This window comes from Hippopotamus amphibius, chromosome 1 (genome assembly GCF_030028045.1).
Source record: "Hippopotamus amphibius kiboko isolate mHipAmp2 chromosome 1, mHipAmp2.hap2, whole genome shotgun sequence".
Taxonomy (NCBI): Eukaryota; Metazoa; Chordata; class Mammalia; order Artiodactyla; family Hippopotamidae; genus Hippopotamus; species Hippopotamus amphibius.
The window spans coordinates 226,952,178-226,968,044 of record NC_080186.1 but is presented as its reverse complement, the minus strand read 5'-3'; the positions used below and the strand labels follow the sequence as shown (position 1 = coordinate 226,968,044).

At 35.3% G+C, this 15,867-nt stretch overlaps 1 protein-coding gene across 6 annotated transcripts in view; it reads left to right on the top strand.

Moving 5' to 3' along the window:
• IPO11 (importin 11) overlaps positions 1-15,867 on the top strand; it is a 213,332-nt gene that overhangs the window by 177,244 nt on the left and 20,221 nt on the right. For all 6 annotated transcript variants that reach the window (XR_009054785.1, XM_057742725.1, XM_057742689.1 and 3 more), the window contains 2 exons: positions 8,518-8,613; positions 12,787-12,871. Coding sequence is in view for 5 of the 6 variants with exons in the window: in XM_057742725.1 (XP_057598708.1) it covers positions 8,518-8,613; positions 12,787-12,871 (181 nt within the window). In the remaining variant the exon portion in view is untranslated. Of the gene's footprint in view, positions 1-8,517; positions 8,614-12,786; positions 12,872-15,867 lie in introns of those variants that run through there.

The following is a 15,867-nucleotide window of genomic DNA, read 5'->3' as shown; positions in this document are numbered from 1 at the left end:
ATTTTAATATTGAAGATGGAATTAAAAAGCAATATTTTCAGTATATTATGCTTTATTATTTCAAAAAGAGTAAAAACGTAACTGAAACGCCAAGAAAGGTTTGTGCAGTGTATGGAGAAGGTTCTGTGAATGATTGAATGTGTTAAAAGTGGTTTATGAAGTTTCAGGCTGGAGATTTCTCACTGGACAGTGTTCCACAGTCAGGTAGACCAGTTGAAGTTGATAGTGATCAAATTGAGACATTGATTGAGAACAATCAACATTATACCACATAGGAGATGATTGACATACTCCAACTATTCACATCGTGTTGAAAATTATTTGCACCAGCTTGGTTATGTTAATCGCTTTGGTGTTTGGATTCCAAGCGAAAAATACCTTCTTGACTGTATTTGATTCTGTACTTAAACATAATGAAAATGTTCCATTTTTAAAACAAATTGTGATGAATGGTGGAAAGTGGATACTGTACAATAATGTGGAGTGGAAGAGATCATGGGGGAGGTGAAACGAACCACCACCAACCACAGCAAAGGCCAGTCTTCATCCAAAGAAGGGGCTGTTGTTTATATGGTGGGATTGGAAGGGAGTCTTCTGTTATGAGCTCCTGGAAAACCAAATGATTAATTCCAACAAGTACTGCTCCCAGTTAGACCAACTGAAAGCAGCACTTGACGAAGAGCGTCTTGAATTAGTCAACAGAAAACGCATAATCCTCCATCAGGATAACACAAGACCGCATGTTTCTTTATGACCACGCAAAAACTGTTACAGCTTAACTGGGAAGTTCTGATTCATCCACCCTATTCACCAGACATTGCATCTTCAGGTTTCCGTTTATTTCCATCTTTACAAAACTAAAATTCTCTTAATGGAAAAAATTTCAATTCCCCGGAAGACTGTAAAAGGCACCTGGAATAGTTCTTTTTTCAAAAAGATAAAAAGTTTTAGGAAGATGGAATTATGAAGTTGCCTGAAAAGTGGCAGAAGGTAGTGGAACAAAACAGTGAATACATCGTTCAATAAAGTTGTTGGCGAAAATGAAAAATGTGTCTTTTACTTAAAAACTGAAGGCACCTTTTGGCCAACCCAGTAAGTCAGAAACCTGTAAAATTGAGAAAGTCAGTCATTCAGCATATCATAACCTGATTTAAAACAAAAAAGGAACATCTCATTTGTTGTTTAATTTCTTTGTCCTTTAGTTTTCCAAGTTCCCTGAGGTGGCCATCTTTTTTATCCCCAGGGCCTATCATGATGTCTAACATGTTTTGTGAGCTCATAAAATGTTCACTAAAGTGAATGAACTTGACTGTGGTGACCTATATACATCAGTAAGAGTTGGCCTAGGTAATATGGCCACTAAACTCTAAACACTTCTTTCTTCGTAAGTTAATTGATATCCTGGTATAAATCCACCTCTTATTAATACTCAGTAAACCAGTCTTCTGAAATCTGCTCATGGGACTACACCAAGATAAACTTCTGGCTGGAATAATCAGTAACCAGTAATCAGTTTTTTTTGTTTGTTTTTTAAGCTCCTGAATGTTGTTTTTTCCACCGTGCTGTAGAAAACCCCAAGTTCCGTATCCATAGGTACAGAGGGCCTCCTGTACTGTACCATTTTATAGTATGAGGGTCTTGAGCATCCACAGATGTCAAAGGACCATTGTATAGACTAGCATGGAGTTTGGCTAATTCTTTCAGGGACATTAGATTGCTGTTCCCTACTTAATGTGAACTGCCACTTTGTGGTAAGCACTGACTTCAGAGAATTAAGAAGTGAGTGAGGTCTAAAATTATATCTTTCCTCTGGCCACTTTTACTTCTCCCACATTATACCTGATACCAGATGTGAATGAGTGTACCTAAGAAGACTACTTACTATTAGATGATACACTGAGAATTCCAATAAAGTATTATTCATAACTCCAGTATATAACACATATTTTAAAAAAGCTTTTTTCATTAAAAAACAAACCAAAAATATGGTACCTAGTTCCTGGATTGTTGTATTTAAAGAAATAATGTGTGTAAGATTATCTAGCTAGTGGGAACATGCTATAAAGTACAGGAAGCTCAGCTTGGTGCTCTGTGATGACCTAGATGGGTAGGATGGGGGGGGGGGGGTTGGTAGGAGAGAGGTCCACAAGGGAGGGGATGTAGGTATCCATATAGCTGATTCACTTCAGCAGAAACTAACACAGCAGAAACTAACACAACATTGTACAGCAGAAACTAACACAACATTGTAAGGCAATTATACTCCAATTAAAAAAAAAAAGATTAAGTACAACGACTCTTCTCTTTCCCTTTCTTCCTCCAAACCTATTGCTGTTTCATTTCTGGTTCACTGCTGTCTTTTGATTGTTTCCATTTTCGATGTCTAATTACATTTTAAAGCACGTAATTCAGAAAGATTGTATAATACAAAAAACAAGATTGATTCTTTTTTGTTTTTAAGAACTTTTATTGAGATAGAGTTGACATACAATAAACTGCATATATTTAAAGTGTACAATTTGATATTTTTTTCTTATTAGTAATGTATATATGGCAGTCCAGCTCTCCCAGTTCATTCCCCACCCCCCACCCCACTTTCCCCACTTGGTGTCCATATGTTTGTTCTCTACATCTGTGTCTCTATTTCTGCCTTGCAAACCGGTTGATTTGTACCATTTTCCTATATTCCACATATATGTTTTAATATACAATATTTGCAAAAAACAAGATTGATTCTTAATTTATAAAGTACAGGGTTGAGAGTATTGTGTATATATAAAGGGAAGCAAATGCTTAATATTCAAAACTTTATAAAGAATACTGTATAAAAATTTTATTTTAAAGGCTTCTTTTTAAATGTTACATTTACACATGGGGGGGTCATTTTTGTAATACTTAAAGAAGGAGAAAAAGAATTTATAACTTCTTAATGCTTGTTTTCTTTAAATATCTGTTCTGTGTTCCGGAAAAGTGCAAGCATCTTTTTAGCTTTTTGTTACCCTTATTATTTTGGGGTGCTTTCCCAAACTGCTTAATGAGTGATAATTGAGTTGCATCCCTCTGAGTGCTTCTTGAACTTGAGTGTTTTGAAGATAATTTTTAACTTTGCCTTTTACTGATCTCAAAATGTGGCGTAGAATCTCCTTTTCCACTCAACTCTTTTCATTCAAAGCCAGATTACATACCTTTCTATTCTGCGCCATGGTCATTTTTCCCTTTTCTGAACTTGAAGTCCAAGCCTCACTGCTTCTGGCACTTAATAAGTACTCCAGGGTAAGCATGGTTTCTCCCTGTCTACTGGAATTAACCTTCCCCCAGCTAGATCTCTGCCTCTTGTGTCCTTTTCTGTACAACATGGATCACATTTCAGTGAAAAAAATGGTTGACTGAGGTTGTCTCACCTCCCTTCTTCACCCCTACAACAGTCGTCTGTCCAAGCCTCTCACTTGGTAGAGCCAGAAATTCAGCTGGAGGCAGGGAAGGGAAGAAGGAGTATGAACCCCAGTGATCACATAACTGACTTCTCCTCCAAGCCTGAATAAGCATGGACCAGGACAATAGTCTTTCTTTCTGACTAGCATGTGCAGGCAGAGCAGAGGTTGGACCTATAGCCTCTGGCCTGTGTCCAGCCTGCTTCTGTGAATATCTTTCTTTCTTCTTTAGTTTGATTTTAATGCTTCTTTTTGTCAGTCATTCACTAATTCTGTTTTTTGCTTTCTGTACACCTCAGGTTCCTGAACCTATTAGATTTCTCTCAGAACTTTTCAAGCTTCATTCTGGTTCCAGCAGTGTCATCTAAACAATCCAATCCTTTATGAGAAAGGAGTGAAGTTACTACCTTCGGCAAGAATTGTGCAGTCAGGTTTATCTCATCCATGCTGCAGATTGCCACAATCTGTTCTCAGTCTTGAAGGCTCTTCGTGTAAATGTTCATGTCCGAATTGAGGCCTGATGCTGTAGAACTATGTCATTTTCTACTAATGGCAAAGATACAACTCCTTACCCTCTCCTCAGAAACATGTGTGCCCATGCTGGTAGCACCAACATTGATCAATATAATTTGAAGTAAAACCTGTAAACAGATGAGCTGGTTGTCAGATGATACCAATTTTTTACTCCCTCTGTCCCTTACACTCCCTTATAATTAACATTCACCCACATAGTAGAACATGGTCACACGTGGGTTGTCAGATACCTGTTAGGAAAAGTCATAATCATTCTTTTGAGAAAAATACACAGTACTCAGAAATTCCATTGATTTGTTGGGAAATTTCTAGCCCTAGAAGGTTGATCTTGGAGGTGATCTGAGTAGAGAAGGCAGCGGCCTGAGTGTATTGTCCCTCAGTGATATTGCGGTAAAGGCCTGGTAAAGGGCCTTGGAAGCTGTAGAATACAGGGCTCTTGTATTTTTCAGCTAATAGAGATGAGTTGTTGATAGCCATCCAGAATGCTGCTCTGTTGAAAAGGAATGCCAGGCCCTGCCTGCTCTAGCTTGCTATGATGGATGAGTGGTGAATTACTCTGCAGTGGGAAGGGAAAACGGCTGTATTCCCCGCCATGTATCTGCTGTCCCCGAGTCCGAGCTTCACTTTACAGACAAGGGGACCAACACCTAGAGAAATGACAGTGAGTGGCTGAACTTTTAGTGCATGGTCTTGGTTTCTTATACTTTTAAAAAATCATTTTCTTTAATATGACTTTAAGAAAGTTGAAGTATAGTTAATTTACAGTGTTTCAGGTGTACAGCAAAGTGATTCACTTATAAATGTGAGTATACATATACATACACTTATATACTTTTTCAGATTCTTTTCCATTATAGGTTATTACAAGATATTGAATATAGTTCCCTGTGCTATACAGTAGGTCCTTGTTGTTTATCTATTTTATATATAGTAGTGTATATCTGTTAATCCCAAATCCCTAATTTATCCTCATCCCCCTTTTCCCTTTGGAATCCATGTTTGTTTTCTATGTCTGTGATTCTATTTCTAAATAAGATACTTTGTATCATTTTTTTAGATTCCACACATATTAAGTGATATCATACAATATTTGCCTTGCTCTCTTTAACCTACTTCACTCTCCAGATCTTTCCATGTTGCTGCAAATGGGATTATTTCATTGTTTTTTTATGGCTAATATTCCATCATATGCATGTACCACATCTTTATCCATTCATCTGCAGATGAACATTTAGGTTGTTTCTGTGTCTTGGCTATTGTGAATAGTGCTACTATGAGCATTGGGATGCACGTATTTTTTGGAATTAGAGTTTTCGTCTTTCCCGCATATATGCCCAGGATTGGGATTGCTAGATCATATGATAACTCTATTTTTAGTTTTTTTAAGGAATCTCCATACTGTTCTCCATAGTGGCTGCAGGAACTTACATCCCCACCAACAGTGTAGCAGGGTTCCCTTTTCTCCACACCCTCTCCGGCATTTATTGTTTGTAGCTTTTTTGATGATGCCCGTTCTGACTGATGTGAGTTGATACCTCGTAGTTTTGATTTGCATTTCTCTAACAATTAGCGGTGTCTAGCATGTTTTCATGTGCCTGTTGGTTCCAGTACCTTTTTTAAGGTGTTTCTTGCTAAATCAAATGTGGCAGACTGTATGTGCGTTTCTTTCTTTAGAACTTTTTTACTTCTTATGTGAAGAATGTATAGTGATATCAAAAATAGATACTCTTACAATAGGTTGTTACATACACATTAAAATGTACCAGAATGATAACAACTGCTTATTATTTTGCCCATCTGGTGATTTAGTTCTCTAAAACCTGATCAGACTTGAAAGTACAGACAGAAAAGATTTTGACTTTACAAAGGTGGGAACATGACCCAAACTGTGTTGACTTTGGGAACTACTAAACATTTTGAAACTTAATTATGTATGTTAATGCATTATGAGAAACACAGTATGTCCCTTGCAGGAATGATACTGTTAGTTCTGGGGAGACAAGAGTTATAATTTTTAAAATTATTGAAGCATAATGTTGTGTGCCAGTGGATGGTTATATACTTCTGCTTTTTAAAAGTTAGGCTTATTAAGGTGTAGTTCACATAAGGTAAAACCTCTTTTGGGCATACCATTTTGGCAAATGTACACAGTGTATAACACTACCACACACAAGATACAGAACATAACCATCACCCCCAAATGTTCCCTTGTGTCCCTTTGCCCAACACCCACTGATTAAATAATTTTGCCTTTCCAGAAAGTCACATAAATGGAGTCATACAATATATAGCCTTTCAAATCTTTTATTTTTCTTAGCATAAAGTTTTTGAGATTTATTTAAGTTGTTGCATGTGTCTGTAGTTTGTTCCTTTTTTATTGCTGATTATTCCATTGGATAAATGTCCCACAGTTTATCCATTTGTTAGTTGGTAGACATTTAGATCATTAGCAGTTTTGGAATATGTGTAAAGCTACCATAAATATTCACATACAGATCTAAGAACCCTTGTTTTGGTCTTGGGTAAATACCTAGGAATGGGATTGCTTAGTTGTGTGGAGTGTTTAACTTTGTAAAAACTGCCAGTGTGTTTTGAAAATGGATGTGTCATTTTTTATTCTTACCGGCAGTGTGTAAGAGGTCCTGTTGTTTCTTACCCTTGGCAGCACTTGGTATTATCAGTCTTCCTAATTTTACTTTTTAAAAAAATCCCATTATAGGGAATTTCCTGGCAGTCCAGTGGTTAGGAGTTGGCACTTTCACTGCAAGGTCGCAGGTTCAATCCCTGGTTGGGAAACTAAGATCCTGAGCAAGTCACATGGTGCAGCCCAAAAAAAAAAACCACTCATTACAGTTTTAATTTGCATATCTCTGATGACTAATGAATGATACTCAACATTTTTTCAAGTGCTCATGTGCCATCTGTATTATCTTCTTTCATGAAGTATCTGGTCAAATTTTTGCCCATTTATTTTCAGGTTGCTGTTTTTATTATTATTATTATTTATTGGAGTATAATTGCTTTACACTGTTGTGCCAGTTTCTGCTGTACAACAAAGTGAATCAGCTGTATTTATACATATATCCCCATATCCCCTCCCTCCCGCGACTCCTTCCCATCCTCCCTAACCCACCCCTCTAAGTCATCACCCATCATCGAGTTGATCTCCCTGTGTTATGAAGCAGCTTCCCACCAGCTATCTGTTTTACATTTGGTAGTGTATATATGTCAGTGCTACTCTCTCACTTTGTCCCGGATTCCCCTTCACCCCCCCACCCCGTGTCCTCAAGTCTGTTCTCTACATCTATATCTTTATTCTTGCCCTATCACTGGATTCATCAGTACCATTTTTTTAGACTCCATATATATGAGTTAGCATACGGTATTTGTTTTTCTCTTTCTGGCTTACTTTGCTCTATACGAGAGACTGTAGGTCCATCCACCTCACCACAAATAACTCAATTTCATTACTTTGTATTGCTGAGTAATATTCCATTATATATATGTGCCACATCCTCATTATCCATTCATCTGTTGATGGGCATTTAGGTTGCTTCCATGTCCTGACTATTGTAATAGTGCTACAGTGAACGTTGTGGTACATGTTTCTTTTTGGATTATGGTTTTCTCAGGGTATGTGCCCAGGAGTGGGATTGCTGGCTTGTATGGTAGTTCTATTTTTAGTTTTTTAAGGAACCTCCATACTGTTTTCCATAGTGGCTGTACCAATTTACATTCCCACCAACAGTGCAGAAGGGTTCCCTTTTCTCTGCACCCTCTCCAGCATTTATTGTTTCTAGATTTTGTGATGTTGACCATTCTGACTGGTGTGAGGTGATACCTCATTGTGGCTTTGACTTGCATTTCTCTAATGATGAGTGATGTTGAGCATCTTTCCATATTTTTTTAGCCATCTGCATGTCTTTGGAAAAATGTCTATTTAGGTCTTCCGCCCATTTTTGGATTGGGTTATTTGCTTTTTTGATATTGAGCTGCATGAGCTGCTTGTATGTTTTGGAGATTAATCCTTTGTCAATTGCTTCATTGGCAAATATTTTCTCCCATTCTGAGGGTTGTCTTCTTGTCTTGCTTATGATTTCTGCCCATTTTTAAATTGAGTTATTTGTCATCTGAGTTTTCAGCGTCAAGTTCTTCATCAGATATATGTTTTACAGATATGTTTTCCCGGTCTATTGCTTGTCTTTTTCTTTAGAAGAGTAGAGATTTTTAATATTCAAAATTTTGTACCTTTATCCTTTTAGTTGTAACATTAACATGAGACTATTGTAATAAATTAAAGAATATTAAAGTACCTCTTTCCCATCTGATTTACCCATCTAAGTATTTAAGCATACAGATAAGCTAGTGAAAGAAAATTATAATGTAATATGCAAAGTACAATTTCTGCTTTAAGAAATAAATTTTGAAAGTTTCTTTTGTACTTTCAGACTAAAATTTCTGTTTATGTTCAAGAGGATAGTAGGAGGGGGAAGAAAGGAATTACCTGTTGAAATACTCTATTTTAACCTGTTTTGTTCTTCTTTTATTCTAGTGTTATCCAAGATAAATTCTGTGGGATTATAAACATCTCAGTGGAGGGCCTACATGATGTCATGACGGAAGATCCTGAAACAGGAACTTATAAAGAGTAGGTGGATCATTAAATTAATTGCACTTGGACTTGGGGAGTAATTATATGCTGCATTATTTTTGTTTACTATAACCATATAAACATGGTATGGCAACTTTTAAATTTTGTCTTTATAAAAGAAAAAAAGTTTTGTTATTTTGCTTGTAATATTGTTTGATCTTGAGATCAGCTTAATTTTGTTATAGTGAAATTCTGAATTGGACTTCTTTGGTCTAATCACCATTTTATGATTTGACATTAGGTTTTTTAAAAAATTCCAGTTTAGCATAAAAATTCTTCTTTTAAGATATTTTGTATAGTGTGTTCTTTTTTTCCACTAACAATATCCCTTGCCCTTCAGGCAAGTTGAGGAGAAAGGGAAATGAATTAGCATCCTATGTTTGTATTTGATTGGGTGAAGCATCACTGGCACCTTTAAGATATTAGAGGGTCATATGGTACTTGACTAGTCCCAAAAGAGAGTAGTTAAAATTACAGTTGATCCTTGAACAATGTGGGGGTTAGGAATGCCAACAATCTGCATATGAAACTCCAAGTATAACTTTACAGTTGACCCTCTATATCTGCGATTCCACATGTGTGGATTCAGCCAACCTCAGATCGTGTAGTACTGTGATATGTGTATAACTGCAATAAGAATTTATTCAGAAAGATCTACACAGCTCAAATCCATGTTGTTCAGGGGTCAACTGTGTATTCTTTGGGAGATTAGTTAGAATTGTATTATCAGGAATGCTGATAATCTCACATTTATATGACTATTAATATGAAAACAAATTTTAATCACTATATCCTTTTGTAATAGTAGAATTATCATATCTTTCTTCTTAATATTGCTATTAATAAAGGGCATGTTTTATATAATGATAAGCAAGGCTTCATGAGATTCCAGACTGCTTGACTTCTCAATAATGTACTTAGCCCATTTTCCTTGATTTTTATAAAACCATCTCTAGCAAGTGGGAAAGATAGCCATTCGATCATACTCTGTTGAAAAATATGGAAAGTAAATATATATATTGTTGAATTTTATTAAACATGTATAAACAAAATGTTGCTGGAATGTAACTTAGCTTTTAGGAACATGGGAGTTCAGATTAAGTGGAAACCTCAAGCTTTTGTGATTACAAACCCAAAATAAGAAACCACTTATGTGTGTAGGCAATTTTTTAAAAGTTAATGTAGGGATTATGGCACAGGACTGTAAATATTGTGTTTTCATACATAATGTGTGACAGTTTACAACTATTTGGAATTACTTAGTTCCTATTTTCATGTAGAAGGAAGTAGGTATACCAAGAGAGGGAGATTGTTTCTTGGCCTGAGCCCAGAAATGAATTCTTGATGAGATAATTATGTAAGGAACTGTAGAAGGATTTTCAGCTGCAGGTAAGAGAAGCCCTGAGTCAGCTGCTTTAACAATAAAAATTCATTATCCCTTACAGCAAAACAACTGCAGGTAAGAGACTCTAGGACTTGTGACCTCACAATATCTTTAAAGACCAGGTTCTTTCTCCTCCATCCCCTCAACACATTAACTTCATATGCAGGCTACTTTCTTTCCCTCATCGTCAAAAAGCACTTCTAGGCATTACAGTTCATGACAGTGCCAGTGCCAGCCAAGTGATCTTCTTTTTCCTTATGTTTTTTTAACAGCATAGGACAGTTTTCTAAAAGTCATTTTATCAGAGTTCCCTTCGTGTCTAATTGGCTAGAATTTCTTAAACATGTCCTGTTGAAAGCAGTCATCCACCAAGGGAATAGGATTGCCATGATTGCTTACTGAGCCATTGACACTGGGGCTCAGATCAGCTTTTTCTGAAGCGGTTGGTGACATGGAAGAGGAGGATAACTGACAAGTTCAGGGCTCTGTTAGGAAGGAGGGCAGTTATATAGGCAACCTAAGTGTCCATTGCAGAGACCAATGGAATAATGTCAGTTCTAGTTTTCTTATAACCCTAAGAAGCCGATTTGTATGGATTAAATGAAAGGTGTACCTTTAAACCAGAAACAATTTAAGAGATTTCATGTTGCATGCTACCACTATTGGTTGTGTTTGGCTGGAGTTTCTTGTTGGGAAAGATTCTGAGTTAGCAGGCTGTAGTGCCTGGATGTATTCAGTGGATGAGTATAGGATGTGAGGGGTGGCTGCCTGTGTTCACATGTTAATTGTCCCTATTTTAAACTATTGTTATTATTTTATTACAATTACTATTACTATATTCCTAGCCCACCACACATTTTAGCTTATTAGAATTCTGTTAATTATCACCATGCTTTTTATGTAATACATGATTCCCTGTCTTTAATCTTTGTTAACAAAATGAGATTTGACTTTTAATTGGAGCTTTTGTGCAGGAGAGAATTTCAGCTTTGGGCTTTTCCAATCTTTTTTTTTTTTTCTCTTTCACTTTCCATCTTTCAGAGACCCAAATGAATGCAATTTGCAGAATTGGAAAGAATAAGTATCCTGCTCGCTGGAAAAAAAATGTGTATATTTATATCCAGAATATACTTTATTATTAATGTGATAAATCTTTTAACTTAGGGAAGGGAGAACAGAAAGTTTTTTTATTATACAAGTAAGTTAACAGATTTTGAAATGTAGTGAAGGAATTTGAGGCAGTACAAACCATACTTCCATGGAGATCCAGGTTCATCGCAGTTAGAATTCAAGTCTGCAGCAGACTTAAGATACTAGTGTGAAGGAACTCCATCTTATTATTCAGTTCTAAAATACAAATTGACTGGGATCTAGACTTTGTGTAGACATTTTGCTTTATTAAATACCTGTTGGGTTGAGATAATAATGTCATAATTTTCCAACTTTGTGCCAGAGTTCCTTGGCCAACTAGTTGTGCTATATCATTTTATAGTTGACTCTTGAACAACGTGGGGGTTGGGGCACCCACCCTCCGTGAATTTGAAAACCCAAGTATACCTTATAGTTGGCCATCGTACCCACAGTTCCTCGGATTCCATGTCCTCGGATTCAACCAACCGTGAATCGTGTAGTACCAAAGTACTTACTATTGAAAAAAATCACTGTAGAAGTGGACCCCTGCAGTTCAAACCCGTGTTGTTGAAGAGTCAACTTGTATGTCATGGTGGACAAAAGCATTGCAGCTCCAAGAGGTTAAAGCCATGAAGTGAGTTAGAGATTGAGCTCTCGTTGTTTTTCAGTTTAAGGTTCTTACTATTTGATCCCACCAGAGATACTGACTCGGTCAGAGACAGTTGTTCCAAAAATTATTTTTTTAATGGTGGGGGATAAGGATAAAAGGACATTCATGTCCCCTGGAAGAGTGAGCCTGATCAAGTTTCTGGTGTCAGCGTTTGTTTTTAACCCTGAATCAAAAGTTATTTACACAGCTAAGTCAAGAAGTGTCCTTCTCCTACTTGCCACAAAACATAAGAGAAACCAAGCTCTCTTTGCCACACTTTATTAGTTAAGAACCTATGACTCTGATAAATTTCTGAGTTCTGTTCTAAATTAGGAACAGTGAAGTTTTGGTCTATCAACTTGATTCACTAGACAGTGTTCATATCTTGTCTCCCTGGAACCCAAGTTGACTGAATAGGAAGCTATATTTCTTTTATCTCTGCTAATGGTGAAGAGCGGTGGTGCAGGTAATCAAAATAAAATGATTTATAACTGCCCTGCAGGTACAAGTGCCATCAGGGACAAGTTTCTCATAGCATAGTAATGTCATTTGGAGCACAGAGTAGATTGCTACATAATTGATAGCGTCTTAATGATGTTACTGTTTAAATTATTGTTACTGTTATGAAACATAATAATCTAGACATGAAGATTAGTAGCAAAAGAAGTATTAATTTTAAGTGTGTGTAAGTATCATTTTTTAGAAAGATATAAAAGGTATACCTAGCTTTGTCAAGTGATTTATGGTTCAAAAGTTGCCTGTAAGTAAATTTCTTAGAATTTATTACCTAAATACTGAAGCAAAATGCTCTAAATTTTTTTTGTTATGACCCTTTTAAAAGTGAGACATCTTCTCATAATTAAACTTTTAAATTATACATCTAATTTATCTAGCTGTTCCTTCATATCAGTATATAGAAGCATTATTGTTCTCAGTATTTTGAGGTTTGTTTTTAGTATATTATAGACATTTTAGTATATTTAAAACATTTTTTTAAAAACTGCAGTTGTATGTTAATGTCTCATCTTGAAGAACCAAAAGTAACAGAAGATGAGGAGCCACCCACAGAACAGGATAAGAGGAAAAAGATGGTAAGTTACAAAAGTAGCTTCTAAAATCTGGGAAAACCATATATCATCATTATATTCTGGAGGTTTGAAAATATCTGGTGGTCCATTTTTCCATCCATCCATCCGTCCATTCGTCTGACCCTTGTTGCAGAGTTAACGTAAGATAACTGAGTTTTCAGATTTGGGATATACTCCTAAAACAGATAAATTGTATTCCTAGTACAGGAAGTTGAGTTTAACTCTTGATCTGAAATAATTGTTTCTTGTCTTAGCAGAGGGTTTACTCCTTTACTTATAGGAACCATGTGACCCTCAAACATTATTTAAATTGTAATGCTAATTCTTCTGTTTTGAGATTTATGAAAATTTCTTTATTCCCTATTTCAAAACTTATGATGATTTTTTTTTTTCAGAAATACATTACAAGCCTCTATAACAATGCCTTTAAATTAACAGCTAAATTGTTTTGAAAACCGTAACTCTCACTACAGGAATCTGATAAGGAAAAGGAACAAAAAATAGGAAACGTAAAATATCTTACCTCTAAAAATATTGGTAATCATGAATTTTTAAATACTGAAACACACAAATATAAAATAGTTACATAAATAAACTTTTTCTCTTGGAATCTGCACCAGTCTCCTGACCTCACCAGTTATTAACTTCATTGTGCCTTCTGTCCTCATTTGCAATTGAGAATGACAACACTGTCCACCTCAGAAGTAGAATAAATGAATTAATATGTAAAATGGTCATGAGATAATGCTGAACACCTAATAATTACTTCGTAAATGTTGGCTGTCATTATTTTAGTCTACTCATGATGTTTGCTCCTTGAATTATCCCACATTAACCCTTAAGGGCTTCATCCTTAGTGTATAGCTAATACTGCATTGCTCTGACAGCCTTCTTTTAAACTGTGCTTAAGTTTAATCCATTTTACCTTGTTTTTATGCTAGATGTCATCTCCTTAGCACTAGTGTAGAGGAAAGGACAATATCCAAAAATTCATAAAACCTGAATACTAGTCCTATTTGTGTTGTTAATTATGACCTTAAGCAAGTCATCTTGTTTCTTGAGAACTGAGAAATGAGGGGGAAATTGGATTAGCGAGTTCCTCATCTGAGAAGTGAGGGGGACGTTGGATTAGCGAGTTCCAAGGCCTATGAACTAAAAAATTATTTGTTTTTTTTTTTAAGCTCTTAATACCATTCCTTTCCTTCTCCAGTATATAGTGCCCTCGTGAACTTTTCAATTGTGAGTATACCTCTGGAAATATTTCTCCCGTGAAATAAGGCTGCTAAACAATATCCTAAATACATGCGAAATTTAATTTTCTTCACTTAAAATAATGATAGCCTTTCGGTAGAACAGAACAATTTGTCTTTCTCCCTCTTTTACCTCTACTTTTTTTAAGCCTTGAATATATCATTGGTGTTATAGAAAAATATGGTAACATTTTTCTTGATAATGTTCTGAACTTGTAAATGAATAATAGGTATTCTACTTCCTTTCAGATTAGCTTTTTGTACACTTTAGTAACATGGTTAGTCTGGTAGATCTGTGATCTACCCTTTGCAAATTGATCTACCCAGGTCTGTTTTTCATTACATATAGAATCCTTAGTAACATTATAGAGTAGTAATTTTAATTCTTTATTTTGAAGGTAAGTGAGGTACTATCTCAAAGAGCAGTGTAAGAACATAGTTTTAGAAATAACCTTTAAAGTTCTTTGATTCAGTTTTATGATCCTAAATTTTATTTGAGAACTCATTATTTTATCATTTTTATTCTACTTTAGGTAGTATTGATTTATAGAACAACTTTTATTTTTTAAAGTGGCTGATTTTATTTGAAATTAGTCATTACAGTAGCTGTTTGATATGGATTTATATTGTCATCTCTATTAAGATTTCCAGTGCCTTAGCCTTAAGGCTTAGTCTTATACTGATAATACCACAGCATTTGTGATAAATGCTGGGATTATGTATTTTAGCCTTGAGTAAGTATAATTATGAATACAGTGCTAATTTTCAATAACATTTTGATAAACAAAATTAGTTTCACTGTATCTTCAGGGTTACAAGAATAAATTATATATTTTCTTTCCATAATTATATCATCATTCTTGTACTGTGATGTCTTTAACATTAGAAATTTTTTGAGAACTGTCTAAATGTAACTTGGTTATAGTTTCAAAGGGAAGTATAGACGATTTTGAATTATCTATCATTCAAAAGAAAAACCAATCTAGCATCAACGGGTTTTTTCGTTTTAAAATGAAATTTTTTATTTACTCGGAAGAGAAAGTGTAGCTGCTTGATTCCAAGATTACATAATTGAAAGTCAGATTTACTAACTGTCTTTGTTGTCTTAAAGTGGTCCCTAAAATGTGGTGTCTTCATTTCAGTAGCTGCTTTGGTAGAGCAAAGCAGCAGTGATTGTAATTCAGAAAGGTGGATGATTAGTTTTGCATCAAATGTGCCAAATAATTTTCTGTAAGTTTATGAGAATTCTCTATATTTCATCTTAAATAAGGGTGAAATTTCCATTCAGGAAAGCTGTTAAGCTGTCCAGACTTTTGATTGTGTGCTTTTTTATCCAGTTCCTCTCTGTACTATCTATTTTGGGGGAACTAATTCTGAGAAGATTGAACGTGGCTCAAGCATTTCACTTCATTTCTAAGTTTCCTCTCTGTCCAGTGTACTCCAGTAGTAGAATGGTAATTTCATGACCTCTTCTATAAAGAATTTAGCTAATACATTAACATTTTAAGTTGCTTATAATTTCTTTTTTTGTGAAATGTGACATAGTAGGCATTTATACATTGGAACTTCTCAAATTTAAGTTTTCAAGCATATTAATGCTTTCTGGCAACTTTATGGTACCTGCTAAGAAAGCGTTATTAATGAAAAATTTGAATAAACTAAAGCCGTGTTGATCATGCTTTCCTGTTAAATATTTCTCAATTTAAGCCCTAGAAATAGTTTGATAATGTTTCTATAGTAATCTAGTTT